Raw genomic sequence first — 23,603 nt, 5'->3', positions numbered from 1 at the left:
CGAATAAAGACATTTCAAATGTCATTATGTGTGTGTATATATACAGTGTTGTAATAATGTGCAAATATTTAAAGTACAAAAGGGAATATAAATTAACATCAATATACAGTTGAAGTCGGAAGTTTACATACACTTAGGTTGGAGTCATTAAAACTAATTTTTCAACAACTCTACAAATTTCTTGTTAACAAACTATAGTTTAGGCAAGTCGGTTTGGACATCTACTTTGTGCATGACACAAGTAATTTTTCAAACAATTGTTTAGACAAATTAAATAATCTATAATTTACTGTATCACAATTCCAGTGGGTCAGAAGTTTACATACACTAAGTTGCCTGTGCCTTTAAACAACTTGGAAAATTCCAGAAAATGATGTCATGGCTTTAGAAGCTTCTGATAGGCTAATTGACATAATTTGTGTCAATTGGAGGTACCTGTGGATGTATTTCAAGGCCTACCTTCACACTCAGTGCCTCTTTGGTTGACATCATGGGGAAATTATTTATTGTGGAAGACTACCCAAAACGTTTGACCCAAGTTAAACATTTTAAAGGCAATGCTACCAAATACTAATTGAGTGTATGTAAACTTCTGACGCACTGGGAATGTGATGAAAGAAATAAAAACTGAAATAAATAATTCTCTCTACTATTATTCATAAAATAAAGTGGTGATCCTAACTGACCTAAGACAGGGAATTGTTACTAGGATTAAATGTCAGGAATTGTGAAAAACTGAGTTTAAATGTATTTGGCCAAGGTGTATGTAAACGTCCGACTTCAACTGTAGGTTGTATTTACAATGATGTTTGTTCTTCACTGGTTTCCCTTTTCTTGTGGCAACGGGTCACAATAGATATGGGAATTTATCGAAATTTGATTTGTTTACAAATTCTTTGTGGGTCTGTGTAATCTGAGGGAAAAAATGTGTCTATGCTCAAACACTTGACAGACGGTTAGTAAGTACAGCTCAGTTTCCACCTCATTTTGTGGCCAGTTAGCACATAGACTGTCTTCTCTTGAGAGCCAGGTCTGCCTACGGTGGCCTGTCTCAATAGCAAGGCTATGCTCACTGAGTCTGTACATAGTCAAATATTTCCTTTATTTTGGGTCAGTCACAGTGGTCAGGTATTCTGTCACTGTGTACTCTCTGTTTATGGCGAAAAAGCATTGTAGTTTGTTCTGTTTTTTTGTAAATTCTCTCATGTTTCAAGTAATTATCTTTTTGTTTTCTCATGATTTGGTTGGAACGAATTGTGTTGCTGTCCTGGGGCTCTGTGGGGTGTGTTTGAACAGAGCCCCAGGATCAGCTTGCTTAGGGGACTCTTCTCCAGGTTAATTTCTCTGTAGGTGAAGGCTTTGTTATGGAATGTTTGGGAATTGCTTCCTTTTAGTTGGTTGTAGAATGTGACGGCTCTTTTCTTGATTTTGATAATTAGTGGGTATCGGCCTAACTCCGCTCTGCATGCTAAATTTGGTGGTTTATGCAGTACAATGAGGATATTTCTGCAGAATTTTGCATGGAGTCTCTTTTAAGTTGGTGTTTGTCCCATTTTTTTTGAATTCTTGGTTGTTCAACGGACCCCAGACCTCACAACCATAAAGGGCAGTGGGTTGTATAACTGATTCAAGTATTTTTAGCCAGATCCTAATTGGTATGTCAAATTTCATGTTCCTTTTGATGGCGTAGAAAGCCCTTGCCTTGTCTCTCAGATCGTTCACAACTAAACTCAGCAAAAAATGAAATATCCTCTCACTGTCAACTGCTTTTATTTTCAGCAAACTTAACATGTGTAAATATTTGTATGAACATAAGATTCAACAACTGAGACCTAAATTGAACAAGTTCCACAGACATGGGACTAACAGAACTGGAATAATGTGTTCCTGAACAAAGGGGGGTCAAAAGTAACAGTCAGTATCTGGTGTGGCCACCAGCTGCATTAAGGACTGCAGTGCATCTCCTCCTCATGAACTGCACCAGATTTGCCAGTTCTTGCTGTGAGATGTTACCCCACTCTTCCACCAAGGTACCTGCAAGTTCCTGGACATTTCTGGGGGGGGAATGGCCCTAGCCCTCATCCTCTGAACCAATTGGTCCCAGATGTGCTCAATGGGATTGAGATCCGGGTTCTTCGCTGGCTATGGCAGAACACTGACATTCCTGTCTTGCAGGAAATCATGCACAGAATGAGCAGTATGTCTGTTGGCGTCATGCTGGAGGATCATGTCAGAAGGAGCCTGCAGGAAGGGTACCACATGAGGGAGAAGGATGTCTTCCCTGTAACACACAGCGTTGAGAACGCCTGAAATGACAGCAAGCTAAGTCCGATGATGCTGTGAAACACCGCCCCAGACCATGACGGACCCTCCAAATCGATCCCGCTCCAGAGTACAGGCCTCGGTGTAACACTCATTCCTTGGACGATAAACGCGAATCTGACCATCACCCCTGGTGAGACAAAACCGTGACTCGTCTGTGAAGAGCACTTTTTGCCAGTCTTGTCTGGTCCAGCGACGGTGGATTTGTGCCCATTTGTGCCACGTTGTTGCCGGTGATGTCTGGTGAGGACCTGCCTTACAACAGGCCTACAAGCCCTCAGTCCAGCCTCTCTCAGCCTATTGCGGACAGTCTGAGCACTGATGGAGGGATTGTGCGTTCTTGGTGTAACTTGGGCAGTTGTTGTTGCCATCCTGTACCTGTCCCGCAGGTGTGATGTTCGAATGTACCGATCCTGTGCAGGTGTTGTTACACGTGGTCTGCCACTGCGAGGACGATCAGCTGTCCGTCCTGTCTCCCTGTAGCACTGTTTTAGGAGTCTCACAGTACAGACATTGCAATTTATTGCCCTCACCACATCTGCAGTCCTCATGCCTCCTTGCAGCATGCCTAAGGCACGTTCACGCAGATGAGCAGGGACCCTGGGCATATTTCTTTGGGTGTTTTTCAGAGTCAGTAGAAAGGCCTCTTTAGTGTCTTAAGTTTTCAGAACTGTGACCTTAATTCCATACCGTCTGTAAACTGTGTATTAACGACCGTTCCACAGGTGCATGTTCATTAACTGTTTATGATTCTTTGAACAAGCATGGGAAACAGTGTTTAAACCCTTTGCAATGAAGATCTGTAAAGCTATTTTGATTTTTACAAATTTTCTTTGAAAGACAGGGTCCTGAAAAAGGGTCGCTTCTTTTTTTGCTGAGTTTGTTGAAGTTACCTGTGGCGCTGATGTTTAGGTCGAGGTATGTATAGTTTTTTGTGTACTCTAGGGCAACAGTGTCGAGCTGGAATTTGTATTTGTGTTCCTGGCAACTGGACCTTTTAAGCAACATCATTATTTTTGTCTTACTGAGATGTACTGTCAGGGCCCAGGTCTGTCAAAATCTGTGCAGAAGATCTAGGTGCTGCTGTAGTCCCTCCTGGGTTGGGGATAGAAGCACCAGATCATCCGCAAACAGAAGACGTTTGACTTCATATTCTCGTAGGGCCATGTGCCACAGACTGTTCTAGTGGCCTCACCAATTTCTTGACATACATGTTAAAGAGGGTGGGGCTTAAGCTGCATCCCTGTCTCATCCCCCAGCCCGGTGGAAATAAATGTTTTTTTGCCAATTTTAACCACACACAATTGTTTTTTGTGTACATGTTGTATGTTTTTCCCCCAATGTCACTTTCCAAACATTTGTATAGCAGACCCTCTTGCCAAATTGAGTATCAAACCTTTTTGAAATCAACAAAGTATGAGAAGACTTTGCCTTTGTTTTGGTTTGTTTGTTAATTAGGTTGTGCAGGGTGAATACATGGTCTGTGTCGCACTGTAATTTTGTAAAAAGCCAATTTGATATTTGCTCAGTACATTGTTTTCACTGAGGAAATGTACAAGTCTGCTGGTCATGTTAATGCAGAGGATTTTCCCAAGTTTGCTGTTGAATTTGGGGTCAAATTTGTCTCCACTTTTGTGGATTGGGGTTATCAGTCCTTGGTTCCAAATATTGGAGAATATGCCAGGGCTGAGGATGATGTTAGAGTTTTAGTATAGCCAATTGGAATATGTAGATTTGATATTCCAATTGGAATATCTAGATTTGATCATTTAATTTAGGTTACCATCAACCCCACAGGCCTTTTTTGTGTTGGATGGTTTGTATTTTGTCCAGTAGTTTATTCAATGTAATTGGATAATCCAGTGGGTTCTGGTAGTCTTTAATAGTTGATTCTAAGATTTGTATTTGATCATGTATATTTTTCAGCTGTTTGTTCTTTGTTATAGAGCCAGAAAGGTTGGAGAAGCGGTTTATCCTTACATCTCCGTTTTGGATAGATAACTCTTCGTGTTGTTTGTTTAGAGTTTTCCAATTTTCCCAGAAGTGGTTAGATTCTATGGATTCTTCGATTACATTGAGCTGATTTCTGACGTGCTGTTCCATCTTTTTCCATAGTGAATATCTGTATTATTTTAGTGATTCAACATAGGTCACCCCCCTCTCCCTCCCTCCCTCCTCCTCCCAGTGAGGAGGAATATGCTAACTCCCTCTCTCCCTCCCCCCCTCCCTCCCTCCTCCCAGTGAGGAGTAATATGCTAACTCTCCCTCCCCCTCCCCTACTCCCTCCCTCCCTCCTCCTCCTCCCAGTGAGGTTTAATATGCTAACTCTCCCTCCCCTACTCCCTCCCTTCCCCTCCTCCTCCCAGTGAGGAGTAATATGCTAACTCTCCCTCCCCCTCCCCTACTCCCTCCCTCCTCCTCCTCCCGGTGAGGTTTAATATGCTAACTCTCCCTCCCCTACTCCCTCCCTCCTCCTCCCAGTGAGGAGTAATATGCTAACTCTCCCTCCCCCTCCCCTCCCTCCCTCCCTCCTCCTCCCGTGAGGAGTAATATGCTAACTCTCCCTCCCCCTCCCCTACTCCCTCCCTCCCTCCTCCTCCTCCCAGTGAGGTTTAATATGCTAACTCTCACTCCCCTACTCCCTCCCTTCCCTCCTCCTCCCAGTGAGGAGTAATATGCTAACTCTCCCTCCCCTACTCCCTCCTCCTCCCAGTGAGGAGTAATATGCTAACTCTCCCTTCCCTACTCCCTCCCTCCCTCCTCCTCCCAGTGAGAAGTAATATGCTAACTCTCCCTCCCCTCCCTCCTCCCAGTGAGGTTTAATATGCTAACTCTCCCTCCCCTCCGCCCCTCCTCCCAGTGAGGAGTAATATGCTAACTCTCCCTCCCCTCCGCCCCTCCTCCCAGTGAGGATTAATATGCTAACTCTCCCTCCCTCCCTCATCTTCGTCCCAGTGAGGAGTAATATGCTAACTCTCCCTCCCCTACTCCCTCCCTCCCTCCTCCTCCCAGTGAGGAGTAATATGCTAACTCTCCCTCCCCTCCCCCCCTCCTCCCAGTGAGGAGTAATATGCTAATTCTCCCTCCCCTTCTCCCTCCCCTCCTCCTCCTTCCAGTGCAAGATGGCACATGGAGACAGCTGTAGGCTCAGCTGTGACCCCTGTTGAAAGCAGAAATCTCACCCAATGGTCAGCCTGGCCATATTAGCCTTGTCAGCCATATCTTAAAAGGCACATTATGTGAGCATGACCATGGGAGTCTAATCCTCTACCCAGGCATAAAAACACAAACCCGTATTTACTGTCCAGCATCCACACCACAGACTGTCCCTTTTAGGGCTGTCCTTGGCTAAAACCTTAGTCGACCGTTCTTTCGACCAATCGATTGGTCAACATTTTTAAAGGTGTATTTTTCCATATATAAGACACACCCTATGTGATTTAATAAAATCAACTATATACAGTAGTGCTTTATTATTACTGATGAAATAAGGTACAAATGACTCAAGGGAGCCAGAGATAACCAGAAGAAAAAAACCTTAACCTGACCCGACTATTTTCCTCCCTCTCCTGCTGACATTCTGCCATTACTCTCCTGAAGCTGCCGGTAAAATGCCACACGAGGAGTTGGCAACCTTTTTCATGTGGAATGACCATTTATCTTAACATTTCTACCGATCTGCATGCCAGTTGTGGTTTTCATATGCACATTTTACATGACATTTTATAAACCGTGCCAGTACACAAAATGAATACCAGAACCTATTTCAGTCCAAGTCGAGCACTGAGAAGAAGTAATCATGTAGGTCTATTTTATGACGTTTTCACTGAATCAGAGCATAGCATTTTTCCCTTTCATGCTGAGTTTTTATCAAAAGGGACGGAGCTGGAAAGATTTTTCAAATACATTGAAGAACTATTGTCATTCTCAATGGGTGTAAAAACAGACTTTGTTTGCCTGCTGTTTGAGGTGAAGAAAACATTACTTTGAGAAGCTCGACAGCTCATTAGTGGTTGTGCATTAAGCCAATCAGAAATACTATCAGCGCATTCTGGAGAGAGCAGCGCATTCTGGAGAGAGCAGTGCATTTTGCATCCTTTTGCAGACGTCGTCTGCATTGGCCGTGCAGCATTTACGGTGATACGTCCTCAGCAGAAGTCAGGGCATTCATACTTCTTGTGCTTCGTGGAACAGTGCAGAGCTGTTGTCAAGGAAGTGAGTTTGTGTTTTCTACAGGATATACCGCCCCCACTTACGGTCAACCAATCATGTCAATGAGGAGCTATACAGAACCCTCTGCATTTGTGTGTGTGTGTGTGTGTGTGTGTGTGTGTGTGTGTGTGTGTTACTGCTCGAATAAAACATTCTCGGTCGGCCAGCAGCCTAACGACCAAAGAATCAACCAGTTGACTAATTGGGGTCAGCCCTAGTCCCTTTTAGACAACATGTTTTCCTGTGTAGGGTTCACACCTGAACAGTGATTGAGTGAAGCGGAAGCAGAGGTATCAATAATAAACCCTTATGTTCCATCCAGAAACTGTCCGTTTGATAATATCTCAGACACAACTTGTGCTGTCGTGTGTGTGTGTGTACCTGTGTTAGTGCTGCCACACCTGACCAGTGAGTGAATAGAGCAAGTGGTATCCATGGCGATGGCATACTTTTACTGGCCCTCTACTGTAGGCTAGATATTATGGACGATATGCCAAAAGTATGGAGTGACTTTTTTAGGGTTTTGAAATACTTTTTTGCTGTTTTAAGACACGTCTTGTTATCTGTACCTTAAGCAAGCAGTAAATAAACCAAAACATTCAGGAAGGGATTGTTGAATCCTACTGTAAATGAGTTACTGATAGGTGTACAATGTTTTAGATTCCCATTTGAGTTCTGTTTCTTAAGTCCCTTCTCCTCTCATCAGTTCCAATAACACAGACACAGGAGAGATGTGTTGTGACCTGTCTGTGTGCTCTACTAAGACCTGGCTTCAATAGTATGTTATATGATTTCAAATGATTTGTCTGTTCTTAATTGAGCTTGCCTGGCTTAATTGAATAGTCCCAAAACTGTAAGCCCCGCCCATCTGGCGCTCCAAGCAGGCTAGAGCAAACGTTGACCATTTAAAAATATATATATATTTGAACCCAGGTTTGACTCTCTCTGTGATAAAATGGCAGTTATTTAAACCAGAGAGGTAGCCTAGATGGCTACTGCCCAGCTAGCTACTGTTCTGTACTTGTGTTCTGCCTGGCTAAAGGTCAGGGGAAAGTCCAGTGTGTCGACTGGCTCAGTATTAAGTTAAAAAAGGACCAGCGGTTTCTATCATGGCTTTTTAAGTAAAGGTTTTCCAGTGGCTTAACCACAACCTTTTTGCAGTGATATTATTTTCCCATTTCCTCACCTTTTTGACATTCTGTATATAACCCTTGACATGAAGTCTCCGTTGGCTAGGGCTATTTGAACACACCTACAGAATCCCAGAGGCAAACATTGAACAGTTTCTTAACTCCAATCACATAAAAACACCTAATTCCTTCCTATTTCACCTAATTGCTTCCCATTACACCTAATTCCTTCCCATTACACCTAATTCCTTCCCATTACACCTAATTCCTTCCCATTACACCTAATTCCTTCCTATTAATTCCTTCCCATTACACCTAATTCCTTCCTATTACACCTAATTCCTTATTCCTTCCCATTATACCTAATTACACCCTATTTCCTAATTCCTTCCTATTACACCTAATTCCTTCCCATTACACCTAATTCCTTCCCATTACACCTAATTCCTTCCCATTACACCTAATTCCTTCCCATTACACCTAATTCCTTCCCATTACACCTAATTCCTTCCCATTACACCTAATTCCTTCCCATTACACCTCATTCCTTATTTCTTCCCATTACACCTAATTCCTTCCCATTACACCTAATTCCTTCCCTACTACACCTACTTCCTTCCTTATTCCTTCCTACATGCTCATTCAGCCTGTGGCACTAGCTACTAGCTCTCTGCTTCTCCCTCTGTTTGTCTAAACCAGTTGTATCCCACTACACAGGCTCTGTTGGCCTCTGACCGGTCCAAGAATGGGCTTTTCAACCTCGGACAGGTAATCTTGGTCTGGTGTGACTACAGTACCGCTCAATCACCTGACCAGTCAATTACTTTCACCTTTGACCTCTGACCTTTCCCTCTTGGCAATAATGATGGTGGTGGTTAGAATGACTACTTCATGTGGCTGGCACAACCTTTGGCTACCTCTCCTCTCCTCCTGTCTCTCGTTCCCTCGCTCTCGTCTGGTGGTGGTGGTTGTTGTTTCTCTCGCTGGGTCATGGGATCTTCCCCCTCTGTCTAAAGTGATAGTACCTCTACCTACATGACCTACCACCCCAGTGACATCAGCGCTCCCCTGACCTCTCCTCTCAGTGCACCTGCTTCTCACCAAACCTGTGACAACCTGTGTTAATAAACTGATTCTATTGCACAGCTATAGCAGCAACAGTAATATGGAGTGTAATTCCCCCTCATTGCTGTGGTCGGTTCTTCCTTGCCTTCAAGCCCTGCTGCTGGAAATGGAGTCAGTTGGCATTCTTCACAGTTGTCAGAGTATTCATCTCCATTTTGACTGACAATTATTGTACTCTCTTTCTTCTGCAGACGAGGGACGATTTCCTGGGACAGGTCGATGTGCCTCTCAATCATTTACCGGTGAGTGTGTTGTCTGTGTACGACGTGTGTGTGTGTTTATCTTCTGGTCAGTGTATGCGCATATTGTTTGCGTTTTTAGAGTGCTCTACTGGTTTTTAACAGCATGTTTGTTCTGCCTAGTGAACTCTGAAGGTTGTGAAGGGCATAGGGGAGGGGGAAGAGTTTAGCAAGCTCTCTTGAGCAACCTGTTGTCGTAGGCTTTTTAAGTAGCAACAACACTGGAGAGTGAGAGCGACTAGCCCCCTGTTAGGAGTGGAAATAAACCCGGGAGGAATGTAAACAACAGGGCCAGTACAGAGTCTGAGGAGAGGAGGGTTACCCAGGCCTGGAGCTGCCGGAAAAACAAACTGATGGTGGTAAGCCACAATGACAAACAGAGTTGTAGTCCTAAAAATTAATGCCGGATTCAAGTCGTTTATTAATCAAGTTTTAAGCAGGTTCATTGTTTTATGAAAGGAACATGATCGATCTTCTAAATAATAACAATGATGATAATAATAATAATTGGGACAACAATGGACTGATCTCACTGGCAGTTCAGAGTGCAGTGCTGCTAATGATTAAATGACCCATTGTCAAATAACCTTTAGTCCTGCTCATAAATTATTCATTGTCAAAGAATGTTTGGCTCTTGATTGAGTGGCTGAGCAGTCAAGCCAGTCAAATATCTTGACCCTAAAGCAGTGCGGTAGTGATTCTAAGAGGTAACTACTTTTGAGAGTGGTGAAACTAAAAGCCTATTTGCATAGGTGGTAAGGTTAATTATTAATCATGACGCACCACCTACTGTTGTCCCTATGGTGGAGGAATTAACATGAGATAAAGTCTGATGTAACCCCGTGGTTCTTCTGGATGGACACAGAGACCTGGGTCTTGTTCATTAGTTTCAAAAACGTTTTGCAACTGAATGCCAACGGGTGTTTATTATAGGGCAAAGACGATACCAATATCGCGATACCCGTTAGTATCGTGGCAAGGAAACGAAACAAAAAAGGAAATATAACTTTATTTAGGAAAACAGCTCTAATGTTGGAAACAAACATCCATTATGTTGTCAAACAGTCACATTTCTTTCTTTTCCAAGCTGTAAGCACACAATATTTTACCCACAGCTGGTTTTTAAAGGACCCAAAAGTTTGGTCTGCTTCATGTTATCATTTTTTGCCATGTGAAAAATATCACCATACTGGTATCGTCACAGCCCTAGTTATTGGACAAGTTCACATAAGTCCCTCAGTATCACTATTTTCTGAGCATATTCTTCTTCCCTTTGGTACCTACTGAACATAACCCTGATCACAGTCAGTCAGCCAGTCAGGTGTCATACTGCCCCTGTGTGTGTATTCTCCGAGGACCTATACGTCTTAGTCACGCTGGGTGGGTGTAGTCTTACTCACTGTGTCTTTGTGGCCTTTTTGTTGAAGTAGTCATGAGTCATGGTGATTCACCTCTGAAAGCTCTGACAGTGTAGAGGCTCCTTGGGTTAGTCACTGACTGGGGCTGCCTTCACTGTCTAGCTACTAGCCCTGAGTGATCTGCTCTTACCATGTTAACTTGGGGTAGTCACTGATGGGTGCTGCCTTCACTGTCTAGCTACTAGCCCTGAGTGTTCTGCTGTTACCATGTTAACTTGGGGTAGTCACTGATCGGTGCCCTCTTCACTGTCTAGCTACTAGCCCTGAGTGATCTGCTGTTACCATGTTAACTTGCGGTAGTCACTGACTGGTGCTGCCTTCACTCAGGGCTAGTAGCTATTAGTGATGATATTGTATCGTTTTGATAATATCGGAATATTAGACTAGACTGAAATCCAAATCCATAATAGCTTGTTCTCTAGTTTATTTTCTAAATAGGGAGACAATTTGTTTTCAGCACTTTTATTGACTGATCAAAATGTGTTCTCATGGTGCTGTCTAGATGAGCAATATGTTTGAAACATCGATTTGCAATAAAATCATAGTATCGAATCGCAATACATATTGCTTATGCTTACACCTATCCAGTCCTCATATCACTTACACCTATCCAGCCCTCATATCACTTACACCTATCCAGCCCTCATATCACTTACACCTATCCAGCCCTCATATCACTTACACCTATCCAGCCCTCATATCACTTACACCTATCCAGTCCTCATATCACTTACACCTATCCAGTCCTCATATCGCTTACACCTATCCAGTCCTCATATCGCTTACACCTATCCAGTCCTCATATCGCTTACACCTATCCAGTCCTCATATCGCTTACACCGATCCAGTCCTCATATCGCTTACACCTATCCAGTCCTCATATCGCTTACACCTATCCAGTCCTCATATCGCTTACACCTATCCAGCCCTCATATCACTTACACCTATCCAGTCCTCAAATCACTTACACCTATCCAGCCCTCATATCACTTACACCTATTCAGCCCTCATATCACTTACACCTATCCAGTCCTCTCAGATCGACACAAGTATCTTGTCTTAGAGTTTATTTGGGATTCAACGTCTCTCTACAAACCCCCAACACACCAGACTTTAAGACTACAGGGTTCGAGTTTCATAGCTGTTTAAACCCCAGCCAGTACTGACTGGTCTGTCGGTCCACTTTATCTCTGAGTTTATGACACAAGGCTGTTAGTTAACTATGAAACAGGAGAGGGTCTACTCTGCGTACACACACACACACACACACACACACACACACACACACTTAACTAAGAAATGGGAGACATTTGTTAATCATTTCAACAGAACTGTTACCAAAGGTTTATCTTCATGTGATGTAATGACAGTGTGTGGCTTTTTATTTCATAGCTACAACATAATGTGTTTATGTTTTCATGTACTGCATGTAAATCACACCTGAGAGAAATACTTAAATCTGGCAAATCCTCTCAAATATTTGCTGTGCACTTGATTCAGGCTAGTTTAACTAGTGTGCTTGGTGGACAGATTGTACCGGTCGTGCATATCACATGTAACTTGGCTCCGGTCTGACGATGTGTCTATGTGAGATGGACAGTGTGGTTTTTCTATTTTATAGCTACATGTTTTGATATGTTTTCATGTCTGTAAACTTGGCTTGCTTTTCGGTGTCTAGGCACTTTGACAACCGCTAATATAAGAATGGATTTTAAATACATTTGATCGATCGATCGATTGATCGATGTGTCTTTGTGTTGTAGACCGAGGACCCTACGATGGAGCGGCCGTACACGTTTAAAGATTTCCTCCTACGGCCACGAAGGTCAGTTCCAGACTACCGACGAAGGTGACAGGGAACTACACACACTCGGACGCATTGACACACACACAAACCATGTCCACCTGTTGTTGCTAATCCAAAGGAGATTCATGGTTAGATATCACTGGAACTACAGGCTTATGTCATTAATGGTATTTGGTTTAAAGTAACTGTACTGTAATCATTGTTAGCTAAGACTGTTGTCATTCCACCTCCTCTGGTTTCTGTTGAATTCCAAATATCGTTCTAATTCTAGACATGAACTTAAATAGCATTGTTAAAATATTCCCCATGTATTGTTTAGGGGGTGCTAACAGGGCTTCCATAGAATGTTGTAGTGTCATTTTAAATGCATCATCGCCCAACTCTCTGAAATTCATGGCTCTGGGTATAAAACCATCTGTTTCTACCTCTGGTTTCTTTTGAATAACTCCCAACTAACTGCCATTTTGGTGTCCTCTTCTGTCTCCAGCCACAAGTCCCGGGTGAAGGGTTATCTACGGCTAAAGATGGCCTACCTGCCAAAGACTGGAAGTCCGGAGGAAGAGACCACTGAAGGGATTACCAGGGAGGAGGCAGAGGTAAGAAGACAGGGACACGCACAAGCGCACAGCTTTTTTTTTTACGTGAAATGTCAGGACATTTTGGGGAGTAAAAATGTGTTTTCCCTAAGCCTAACCTTAACCCCAAAACCCCTAATCTTAACCCCAAACCCTAAACCTAACCGTTAAGCTTAAAATAGCGTTTTAACAAATTCAGTACAGTCCTGATTTTTAGAAAATAATATCATTTTCCTACATACAGTGCATTCAGAAAGTATTCAGACCCCTCAACTTTTTCCACAATGTTGTTACGTTACAGCCTTATTCTAAAATGGATTAAATAGTTTTTTTCCCCTCAGCAATCTACGTACACACAATACCCCACAATGACATCACAATACCCCATAATGACATCACAATACCCCATAATGACATCACAATACCCCATAATGACAAAGCAAAAACAGTTTTTATTTATTTTTTCTTCACATTTATAATAAAAATAAAAAAATAACTGAAATATCACATTTACAAAAGTATTCAGACCCTTTACTCAGTACTTTGTTGAAGCACCTCTGGGAGCGATTACAGCCTAGAGTCTTCTTGGGTATGACGCTACGAACTTGGCACACGTGTATTTGGGGAGTTTCTCCCATTCTTCTCTGCCGATCCTCTCAAGCTCGTGTCAGGTTGGATGGGAAGTGTTCTTGCACAGCTATTTCAGGTCTCTCCACAGATGTTCAGTCGGGTCCAAGTCCGGGCTCTGGCGGGGCCACTCCAGAACATTCAGAGACTTGTCCCGAAGTCACTCCTGCGTTGTCTGGGCTGTGTGCTGTTTTTTAGGGGAACCTTAACCTCAGTCTGAGGTCCTGATCACTCTGGAGCAGGTGTTCATCAAGGATCTCTGTACTTTTCTCCATTCATCTTTCCCTCAATCCTGACTAGTCTCCCAGTCTAGTCTCCCACCAAGCTTCATCAGAGGGATGGTGCCAGGTTTCTTCCAGATGTAATGCTTTGCATTCAAGACAAATAGTTCAATCTTGGTTTTATCAGACCAGATCATTTTGTTTCTCGTGGTCTGAGAGTCTTTAGGTGCCTTTTGGCAAACTCCAAGCTGGCTGTCATGTGCCTTTTTACTGAGGAGTGGCTTCCGTCTGGCCACTCTACCATAAAGGCCTGATTGGTGGAGTGCTGCATAGATGGTTGTCCTTCTGGAATGTTCTCCCATCTCCACAGACGATCTCTGGAGCTCTGTCAGAGTGACCATCAGGTTCTTGGTCACCTCCCTGACCAAGGCCCTTCTCCCCTTGATTGCTCAGTAAAGGACACCAATAATAAGAAGGGACTTCCTTGGGCCAAGAAACACAAGCAATGGACATTAGACCAGTGGAAATCAGTCCTTTGGTCTGATGAGTAGAAATGTTAGATTTTTGATTCCAACCGTGTCTTTGTGAGACGCAGAGAAGGTGAATGGATCACCTTTGCATGTGCGGTTCCCACTGTGAAGCATGTAGGAGGAGGTGTGGGGTTGCTTTGCTGGTGACACAGGTGAATTCAAGGCACACTTTACCGACATAGCTACCACAGCATTCTGCAGCGATACGCCATCCCATCTGGTTTGCGTTTAGTGGGGCTATACTTTTTTTTTCAACAGAATAATGACCCAACACACCTCCAGGCTGTGTAAGGGCTATTTGACCAAGGAAAGTGAAGGAGGTGCAGCATCAGATGACCTGGCCTCCACAATCACCTGACATCAACCCAGTTGAGATGGTTTGGGATAAGTTGGATCGCAGAGTGAAGGAAAAGCAGCCAACAAGTGCTCAGCATGTGTAGGAACTTCTTCAAGACTGTTGGAAAAGCATTCCAGGTGAAGCTGGTAATGAGAATGCCAAGCGTGTTCAAAGCTGTCATCAAAGCAAAGGGTGGCTACTTCGAAGAATCTTAAGTATAAATATATATATTTTTTTGTTTAACACTTCTTTGGTTACTACATGACTCCATATGTGCTATTTCATAGTTTTGATGTATTCACTATTATTCTCCAATGTAGCCCTTGAATCAGTAGGTGTGTCCAAGCTTTTGAGTGGTACTGTATATACATGCATACAGTTGTGGAGGTGGAGTAACAAAAGTCTGTTACTGCCAACAGGGAGTCTGGAGAAAACGTCTAGTCTGTTCTGGTCTGGCCTCTCTTTCTGGAAACACCATTCACTCGCTCACTCACTTCCCCACTTCCTTTCATTTTCAAAAGTCTGATCTAATGGAAAATTAAAGTATGTGTTTGGTGTGTGTTTCTGTACGCTTCTGTGTGCCAGTGACTTAATCTGAGTAAGAGAGCGAGAGAGGGCAAGATGGCTTATAGTTTTTCACTCAGTAAAATGAGGCCTAGATAGGGTGACATATAGCTAGTCTCGGTACCCGTCTGTTTAGGCATCATTCCACTCTTTGTCTTGCTAAACATCTTTGGCATATGACACCGAGTAAGAGTGGAATTGTAGCTAAACAGACGGGTACCCAGGCTAACATTTAGCAGGAGAACTGAAGGGAGAAAAAAAACTGAAAATCTACAACGATCTTGCGAGATCTCAGACAGACAGACAGCCAGTGGAATGTAAGGTACACCAAAAGGGAAGAGCTGTGTTTTGTTTCCTGGCTGTGCCGTGTCTCTCTCTCTGTCTGTATCTTTGAGCACTCTCCTCCTGTGCCTTTGTGCTTCTCAGGGCTGGGAGGTGAACGACTCTGCCGATCCCAGCGTCCAGAGGCCCCAGGCTGTCCAGCCCCCACTGCCCCCAGGATGGGAGGAGAAGGTTGATAACCTGGGCAGAACCTACTACGTCAACCACAACAACCGCTATACACAGTGGAAACGACCCAGTAACGTGTATGTATACACAGCTATGTTATCTTTACACACAGTTATCAGAACTGCTCTAGGTCCTCTGGTTTCCTCCAGGGCTCTGTACTAGGTCTTCTGGTGTCCCCCAGGGCGCTGTACTAGGTCCTCTGGTGTCCCCCAGGGCTCTGTGCTAGGTCTTCTGGTGTCCCCCAGGGCTCAGTGTTAGGTCTTCTGGTGTCTCGGTGCTAGGTCTTCTGGTGTCCCCCAGTGCTCAGTGCTAGGTCCTCTGGTGTCCCCCAGGGCTCTGTACTAGGTCCTCTGGTGTCCCCCAGGGCTCGGTGCTAGGTCTTCTGGTGTCCCCCAGGGCTCGGTGCTAGGTCTTCTGGTGTTCTCCAGACTCGGTGCTAGGTCCTCTGGTGTCCCCCAGGGCTCGGTGCTAGGTCTTCTGGTGTCCCCCAGGGCTCGGTGCTAGGTCTTCTGGAGTCCTCCAGACTCGGTACTAGGTCCTCTCTTGTTCTCTCTGTGCACAAACATGTCAAATGTTAATTATCTCTTCTCTACAGGGATGATGTTTCGGAGGTGGAGAATGACAATCAGCAGCGGGCGAACAGCATCCAGGCCCACCGGGTTTTCAGGTCTAGACGACACATCTCTGAAGACCTGGAGAACGAACACACAGAACCCAGAGACATGGAGGATGTGAGTCTGACCTTTGACCGCTCGACTGTACAATATGTTTTAATCAAGATCTTCGTAAATCCAAGGTCATCTATTGCTTCATACCAGGACAATATTACACCTACATTGTTACTTAAAATAGGTTAATGGATAAATGCCTTATCTTTACTGCAGAATACAGAAGGATTTTCCAAACTAGTCAGTGGTACAGTACATACTCTTGCGCACTCTCTCTCTCTGCACAGTCGTGGGAGCCAATCACTGAAGAGAGTCCAGACGGCCCCCTACCTGGCCCCTCCTCCTCAATGGCGACGGCCATCCCCCAAACGCCTGCCCCACCACCCCTCCAGGAGTTCTCAGAGGAGATCAACCTGCACCTCTCTCTCTCTCCAACCCCATCTGGCCCCCCGCCTGACATCAACGGAGAGGTGGCCGCCCCCAGCCACGCCTCTGCTGTGGTGAGAATCACTGACCAGTTTGATTCTGTTAGAGGCAAATTCAGCACTTTTTAACCTCATTCATTAGCACCATTCCAGTATGTGTGAAAACATTTGTTCTTGTAGCCAAAAAGACGAGAAGAAAAAGTCTTAAGAAAACAATCCCTCCCTCCCTCCCTCCGTCTCCCCTCAGCAGAGCCATCTGACCTCCAGGCTACGCTCCTCCAGTATGACAGATGGGGTCAGTGACCAGGCCCAGCCTCCTCCTCCAGCGGTACGATACACCCACTCTTTCTTCATGCTCTCCTCTGTTGTTCCACCTCTGCCTTCCGAATCCTTTACTACACAGGCAGCTCTTTCTGTTCTCCTCTGGTCTTCCTCTCCTTTCCTCCTGTCCTCTCCTTCCCTCCTCCTGTTCTCCCCCCTCTCTTCCTCATGTCCTCTCCTCCTTTCCTCTCCCCTCTCCTGCTGTCTTCCTCCTGTCCTCTCCCCTCTCCTTCTGTCTTCCTTCTGTCCTCTCCTTCCCTCCTCCTGTTCTCCCCCCTCTCTTCCTCATGTCCTCTCCTCCTGTCCTCTCCCCTCTCCTTCTGTCTTCCTCCTGTCCTCTCCTTCCCTCCTCCTGTTCTCCCCCCTCTCTTCCTCATGTCCTCTCCTCCTTTCCTCTCCCCTCTCCTGCTGTCTTCCTCCTGTCCTCTCCCCTCCTCCTGTTCTCCCCCCTCTCCTCCTCATGTCCTCTCCTCCTTTCCTCTCTCCTGCTGTCTTCCTCCTGTCCTCTCCCCTCTCCTTCTGTCTTCCTTCTGTCCTCTCCTTCCCTCCTCCTGTTCTCCCCCCTCTCCTCCTCGTGTCCTCTCCTCCTTTCCTCTCCCCTCTCCTGCTGTCTTCCTCCTGTCCTCTCCTTCCCTCCTCCTGTTCTCCCCCCTCTCCTCCTCATGTCCTCTCCTCCTGTCATCTCCCCTCCTCCTCTCTGCTTGTTGTGATTCCTTACTGCCTGGTGGTGATTCACTCTGCAGTGTCAGGCTGTGTGTTTCTGTAACAGTGGCAGTAATTCTATCCTTCCTAATCAAACACATCCTAGACAGAGATCTGAGTCACAGTAGCCCAGGGAGCCAGTGCTTCTGAAGGGAAAAGCACAGGTGCTGATGTCAGCCTTTTATCTCACTGACCTGAATGAGTGAGTGGGTAGCTGGGGTTTTTACAACCGTAGCAGAATGAGGATTTTTCTAGACTGTTTTTTTTTTCACAGTCAGAGGCTAAATCCAGTCACCACATGTTTCTGTGGTTTGACACACTTTCTTAGGAAGCATGTGTAGGTTGCAGATCTGGGTTCATATAATATTTGAAATCTTTCAAAGTGCTATGAGTGTTTGCTCTAGCCTACCTGGAGTGGCAGACTACTCTATTGGTTCCATTGTACCATGCAAGCTCAATTACGTACATCTTAAGTATTTGGATTTGGATACTATGAACCCAGGATTTGGATACTATGAACCCAGGATTTGGATACTATGAACCCAGGATTTGCATACTATGAACCCAGGATTTGGATACTATGAACCCAGGATTTGGATACTATGAACCCAGGATTGGTGTCAAAGGGATGATTTCAGTTTCCACATGTAGCTCAGTCTGTCCCATATACCGGTTTGGTTTGACACACTTTCCTGGGAATGAAAAGGAATGTGTAGGTTGAGCATGGTTGGTTGGTTATGTAATTCTTCCCCTGACTGGGCAGTGTTTCTCTTGCTGTGGAGTGCACCTCAGACGGAAGAAAGTATATCTACACAAATAAGCTGTGAAAAGGCTGTTTTTTAAATGGTTCTTGACATGGACAGTGTGTGAGACGACCTCAGTTATTGTAGAAGGGAGGGAAGGAAGCTACATGTTATTGGTTTGGAACAGCCCTGCACAGTTGACCCCTCTCTGCCTCGCCCGGGGTGAAACTTAGTTGTCGGCAATGTTCCCTCAGAAAAAAAGTCACTGAGCAAATTTCTGGTTTACTGAGTGCAAACTTGAACATTGTGAAAATTCAGTGCATCTTCTGGCGCGTGTTTACTGTGAACACTGAGGCTGTGCCCGTGAACACTGAGGCTGTGCCCGTGAACACTGAGGCTGTGCCCGTGAACACTGAGGCTGTGCCCGTGAACACTGAGGCTGTGCCCGTGAACACTGAGGCTGTGCCCGTGAACACTGAGGCTGTGCCCGTGAACACTGAGGCTGTGCCCGTGAACACTGAGGCTGTGCCCGTGAACACTGAGGCTGTGCCCGTGAACACTGAGGCTGTGCCCGTGAACACTGAGGCTGTATCCACTTTAAGTTAGTTTTAACAGTGGCCAAGTAGGCTAATGTGGCTATTTGATCATAATAGAGGCCTACCAGAGTGGCCTACCAGAGTGGCCTACCATCAAAAACAATGGAGTAAATGCATCCCATAACATTTTAACATGGAAATAGCTGTTCTATTCAGGTCCCTTTTGGGGAAAAAATAAACATGCAGGACTTGACATTAACCTGTTTATCCACTTGTCCTTCAGACAATGTGACTGAAAATGATGTTTGGTGCAAGAAATCACTTTACAAAATAAAATGCATCATTATTCCCATAAGATTATTATAGATAGGCAGCATAATTTGTCTGATTATCGGCTACTTAGCTTTTTCAAGCCTGTCTCAAAATACAACACTGTCCCTTTAAGACAAAAAAAAGCTCTTTACCTGACTCGCTTTTCAAAGATGTCTAGAAATGTACACATTTTGTGTTCTTGTATGAAGCAATCACTCCCCCATTGCTGACTACACATTATCTATATCTGGGCTAATAACTCACTAACTAGCAAAGGATATGAACAGATGTACACACGTTGCTACATGTAGCTCTCGCTTTGATCTCAAAACAAGCTCATCTATTCACGAAGGCTCATGCTGTAAACACAGTCCAGTTCAAAGTGAATGACACACATCTATGGAAGTGGTCTCTTTGCATATAGGCCTACGGCAGCTCTGATGGGTTATGGCACACCGGCTTGTGGAGAGTATGAGCCTGAGTCGTGCCTGTCAATGCAATAAAATGATACTCCGATGCTTTCTGCCTACAACAGAATCTCTTGCATAGTTAGTTTTGCATACCAGCATGCTGACCACACTGCTCGCGCGTGTCAACGAGCGCCATGTGGGTGATTGAAAGATACACTGAGGTCCACACTCCAGTCCAGTTGGTGGTGGTATAGCACCTTAAAGTTGGTTGCCAACCGCCATATAAAGTCCAAAAAAGGAGAAGAAGCCTGAAGGAGGAGAGATTACTAGAAACAAACTTTTACCCTTTTATCTGTGGATTAATTGTTAGAGTGGAGGACCTTGTGCATTTCAGGTACAATAACAACCCAATGTTTATATCCCAGGACAAATTAGCTAGCAACAGCAAGCTAGCTAAATTGCCAAATGTTTAATGCTTTTTGACCTGTCCCCAAATGAATATAGTTAGTTCAGAGTTTGTTTTGATATTTCGACCTGCGTGTCCTGATCGTGTCTGGTGTGGGTGGACAAAATCAAATGGGCAGCGGTCTGGTCCACATGTAAGTCTTGCATAGTTTTTAAAATGTTGGTATGTTGCATTAAAAGTGGCAAATATTGCGCTGATTCGATCACAATTCCCACAGTAAAGAGAAACGTTGATGGTGTTAACTAACGGGGGAAAAGTCTAGAAAGCTGTGTGAAGTTCAATTTCGTTGTTCTCTGCGCGGGCTGATATTTCTTCTGCATGGCAGTCCCTGGGGAGCTGCATGCATGTGCACGCTCGCAGCTTAGATGAAATGTTGGTTGTTGGTTCAGTATTTGGCAGCAAAAGTGTTTTGTTTTGTACTTTTTGAAATGTAGGCTTATGTCTTAAATGCAGTAAAGAAATGTAGGCTTATGTCTTAAATGCAGTAAAGAAATGTAGGCTTATGTCTTAAATGCAGTAAAGAAATGTAGGCTTATGTCTTAAATGCAGTAAAGAAATGTAGGCTTATGTCTTAAATGCAGTGAAGAGTGCGATGTAGTTCCATGTTGCTCCATAAGGCTTATCAAAATAGTTTTATTGTTATTGACACAAAAAATAAGTTACTGTTGCTAATGACAAAGGAAAGGGTTACTGTTGCTAATGACAAAGGAAAGGGTTACTGTTGCTAATGACAAAGGAAATGGTTACTGTTGCTAATGACAAAGGAAAGGGTCACTGTTGCTAATGACAAAGAAAAGGGTTACTGTTGCTAATGACAAAGGAAAGGGTTACTGTTGCTAATGACTAAGGAAAGGGTCACTGTTGCTAATGACAAAGGAAAGGGTCACTGTTGCTAATGACAAAGGAAAGGGTTACTGTTGCTAATGACAAAGGAAAGGGTTACTGTTGCTAATGACAAAGGAAAGGGTCACTGTTGCTAATGACAAAGGAAAGGGTCACTGTTGCTAATGACAAAGGAAAGGGTTACTGTTGCTAATGACAAAGGAAAGGGTCACTGTTGCTAATGACAAAGGAAAGGGTCACTGTTGCTAATGACAAAGGAAAGGGTCACTGTTGCTAATGACAAAGGAAAGGGTTACTGTTGCTAATGACAAAGGAAAGGGTCACTGTTGCTAATGACAAAGAAAACGGTGAGCGTCAGTAATTTACTTATTTTTATTCCACCTTTATTTAACCAGGTAGGCTAGTGGAGAACAAGTTCTCATTTACAACTGTGACCTGGCGTAGTGAAGGGTGAGCGCCAATAATGGGGAAAAAAGCATTGGGAAGGGAAGAAAGGGTTAGAAAGAGTCCCACAGTTATTTGGTGTGACTGTGCCTGTAGCCTACTAGATCAGTCACAGTCACACTAGTTCTCCTTAACATTGGCTGAGTGGGTGGGTAGTGTTATCTCACTTTGCATTCCACTCTCTTTGTGTGAGTTGGTGCTCTACTGTCATCAACAACTGTGTTGCTAGTCAGATCCATCTCACACGATTCTCAAAGAAAAAAAAGAAGCTTAACACTTATTGCCTTTTTGCATCCATTAACAATAATCATTCAAACAATTCCAGATTTCTCAAATCGCAATCTTTTTATTCAGCTGTTTATATACTACTTCACTCTCAACCCGTAATCCAATCAAACGATGATAATCCACAACTATAATCCACCCACGGTAATCTGATTCCATGTGCCCCTTCCTTCACCTCTCCTCCTGTGTGGTCAGCTGTTTGGGTATGCGCCATGTCTCCTGTCCCTACCATCACAGGAGTCTATCCCCCCTGAGCATGGCTACACTCCTCACCCAGCTGTACTCCTACTGTCCCCCGCCTCACCCCTTGGACTCTCTGACTCTAGAGTCACCTCCTTCCCCATGTCAGTCTTTCCTGCTCCTCCACACATCACCTACCTGACCCCCTGCCTCAGCCTCACTGGACATATCTGTCCCTGACCCCCATGCCTCACCCTCACTGGCCATATCTGTCCCTGACCCCCATGCCTCACCCTCACTGGCCATATCTGTCCCTGACCCCCATGCCTCACCCTCACTGGTCATATCTGCCCCTGACCCCCTGCCTCACCTTCACTGGTCATATCTGTCCCTGACCCCTGCCTCAGCCCCCCCCCCCTCCCCTCCCCTCTAAAGAAAGCTGTGTTCTACCAGCAGAGCTCCCAGACCAGAAGAACCAGAGCTCTAACAGTCACTGGAGTTGAGGAGCCCATGGTAATGTTGTCCAAATCTGCCTCCTGTACATAAGTGTTGTCCCATTCTATATACTGTACATCTATCTACCTGCTGTACATCAGTAATGTTGTCCCATTCTATATACTGTACATCTATCTACCTGCTGTACATCAGTAATGTTGTCCCATTCTATATACTGTACATCTATCTACCTGCTGTACATCAGTAATGTTGTCCCATTCTATATACTGTACATCTATCTACCTGCTGTACATCAGTGCACCTCTGCCATATGAATATCCTCTCCCTCTGCACCGTTTTAGTTTTGTCCCCCTCCCTCCTCACAAACGTTATGTATCAAGCTGGTGGTTAAGAAGTTAGGACTTAGAGACTGGAGACTAGACCACCCGTTTCCCCTCCTGCTTCTGTGTTGTGACCCCTCAGTGGGAGAGTTCAGCTCAAGTACCAAGTCAATAAGTGTATATGCATTTCTTCATACGACGTTCAGTGGCTGTGAATTTGTGCATGTATGTGCGTGTGGTAGTGTTTGCTGCTCATCTGATAGGTCCACACATCATCACCGCCTGGGATGTATTTTAGTCTGTAATGAGCAGTTTGAGTGTCTTACTTAGGTATGTTAGGTTGCACAGTAAGGTTTGAGTGTCTTACTAGGTATGTTAGGTTGCACAGTAAGGTTTGAGTGTCTTACTTAGGTATGTTAGGTTGCACAGTAAGGTTTGAGTGTCTTACTTAGGTATATTAGGTTGCACAGTAAGGTTTGAGTGTCTTAGGTATGTTAGGTTGTACAGTAAGGTTTGAGTGTCTTACTATGTGTGTTAGGTTGTACCGTATGTAAGTTTTAAGTGTGGCTTACTATATACAGTGCATTCGGAAAGTATTCATACCCCTTAACTTTTTCTACATTTTATTACATTACAGGCTTATTCTAAAATAAATTGTTTTTTTTCCCTCATCAATATTCACACACCACCCCATAATGACAAAGCAAAAATAGGTTTTGAGATATGTTTGCAAATGTATAAAAAAAACTGATATCACATTTACATAAGTATTCAGACCCTTTACTCAGTACTTTGTTGAATGCACCTTCGGCAGCGATTACAGCCTCGAGTCTTCTTGGGTTTAACGCTTCAAGCTTGGGACACCTGTATTTGGG

The 23,603-nt window shown here is 44.4% G+C and overlaps 1 protein-coding gene across 12 annotated transcripts in view; it reads left to right on the top strand.

Annotated features, from left to right (window-relative positions):
• nedd4l (NEDD4 like E3 ubiquitin protein ligase) overlaps positions 1–23,603 on the top strand; it is a 108,455-nt gene that overhangs the window by 44,243 nt on the left and 40,609 nt on the right. For 3 of the 12 annotated variants that reach the window (XM_036936857.1, XM_036936854.1, XM_036936849.1), the window contains 8 exons: positions 8,981–9,031; positions 12,210–12,295; positions 12,741–12,849; positions 15,534–15,694; positions 16,213–16,348; positions 16,573–16,785; positions 16,958–17,038; positions 22,409–22,465. In XM_036936857.1, coding sequence (XP_036792752.1) covers positions 8,981–9,031; positions 12,210–12,295; positions 12,741–12,849; positions 15,534–15,694; positions 16,213–16,348; positions 16,573–16,785; positions 16,958–17,038; positions 22,409–22,465 — 894 coding nt within the window. Of the gene's footprint in view, positions 1–8,381; positions 8,433–8,980; positions 9,032–9,226; positions 9,388–12,209; positions 12,296–12,740; positions 12,850–15,533; positions 15,695–16,212; positions 16,349–16,572; positions 16,786–16,957; positions 17,039–22,408; positions 22,466–23,603 lie in introns of those variants that run through there. The other 9 variants (XM_036936858.1, XM_036936851.1, XM_036936856.1 and 6 more) reach the window with 8 other exon arrangements.

The sequence above is a fragment of the Oncorhynchus mykiss genome, chromosome 12 (genome assembly GCF_013265735.2).
Source record: "Oncorhynchus mykiss isolate Arlee chromosome 12, USDA_OmykA_1.1, whole genome shotgun sequence".
In the NCBI taxonomy this organism is placed as follows: domain Eukaryota; kingdom Metazoa; phylum Chordata; class Actinopteri; order Salmoniformes; family Salmonidae; genus Oncorhynchus; species Oncorhynchus mykiss.
This window is presented reverse-complemented; position numbering and strand designations above follow the sequence as displayed.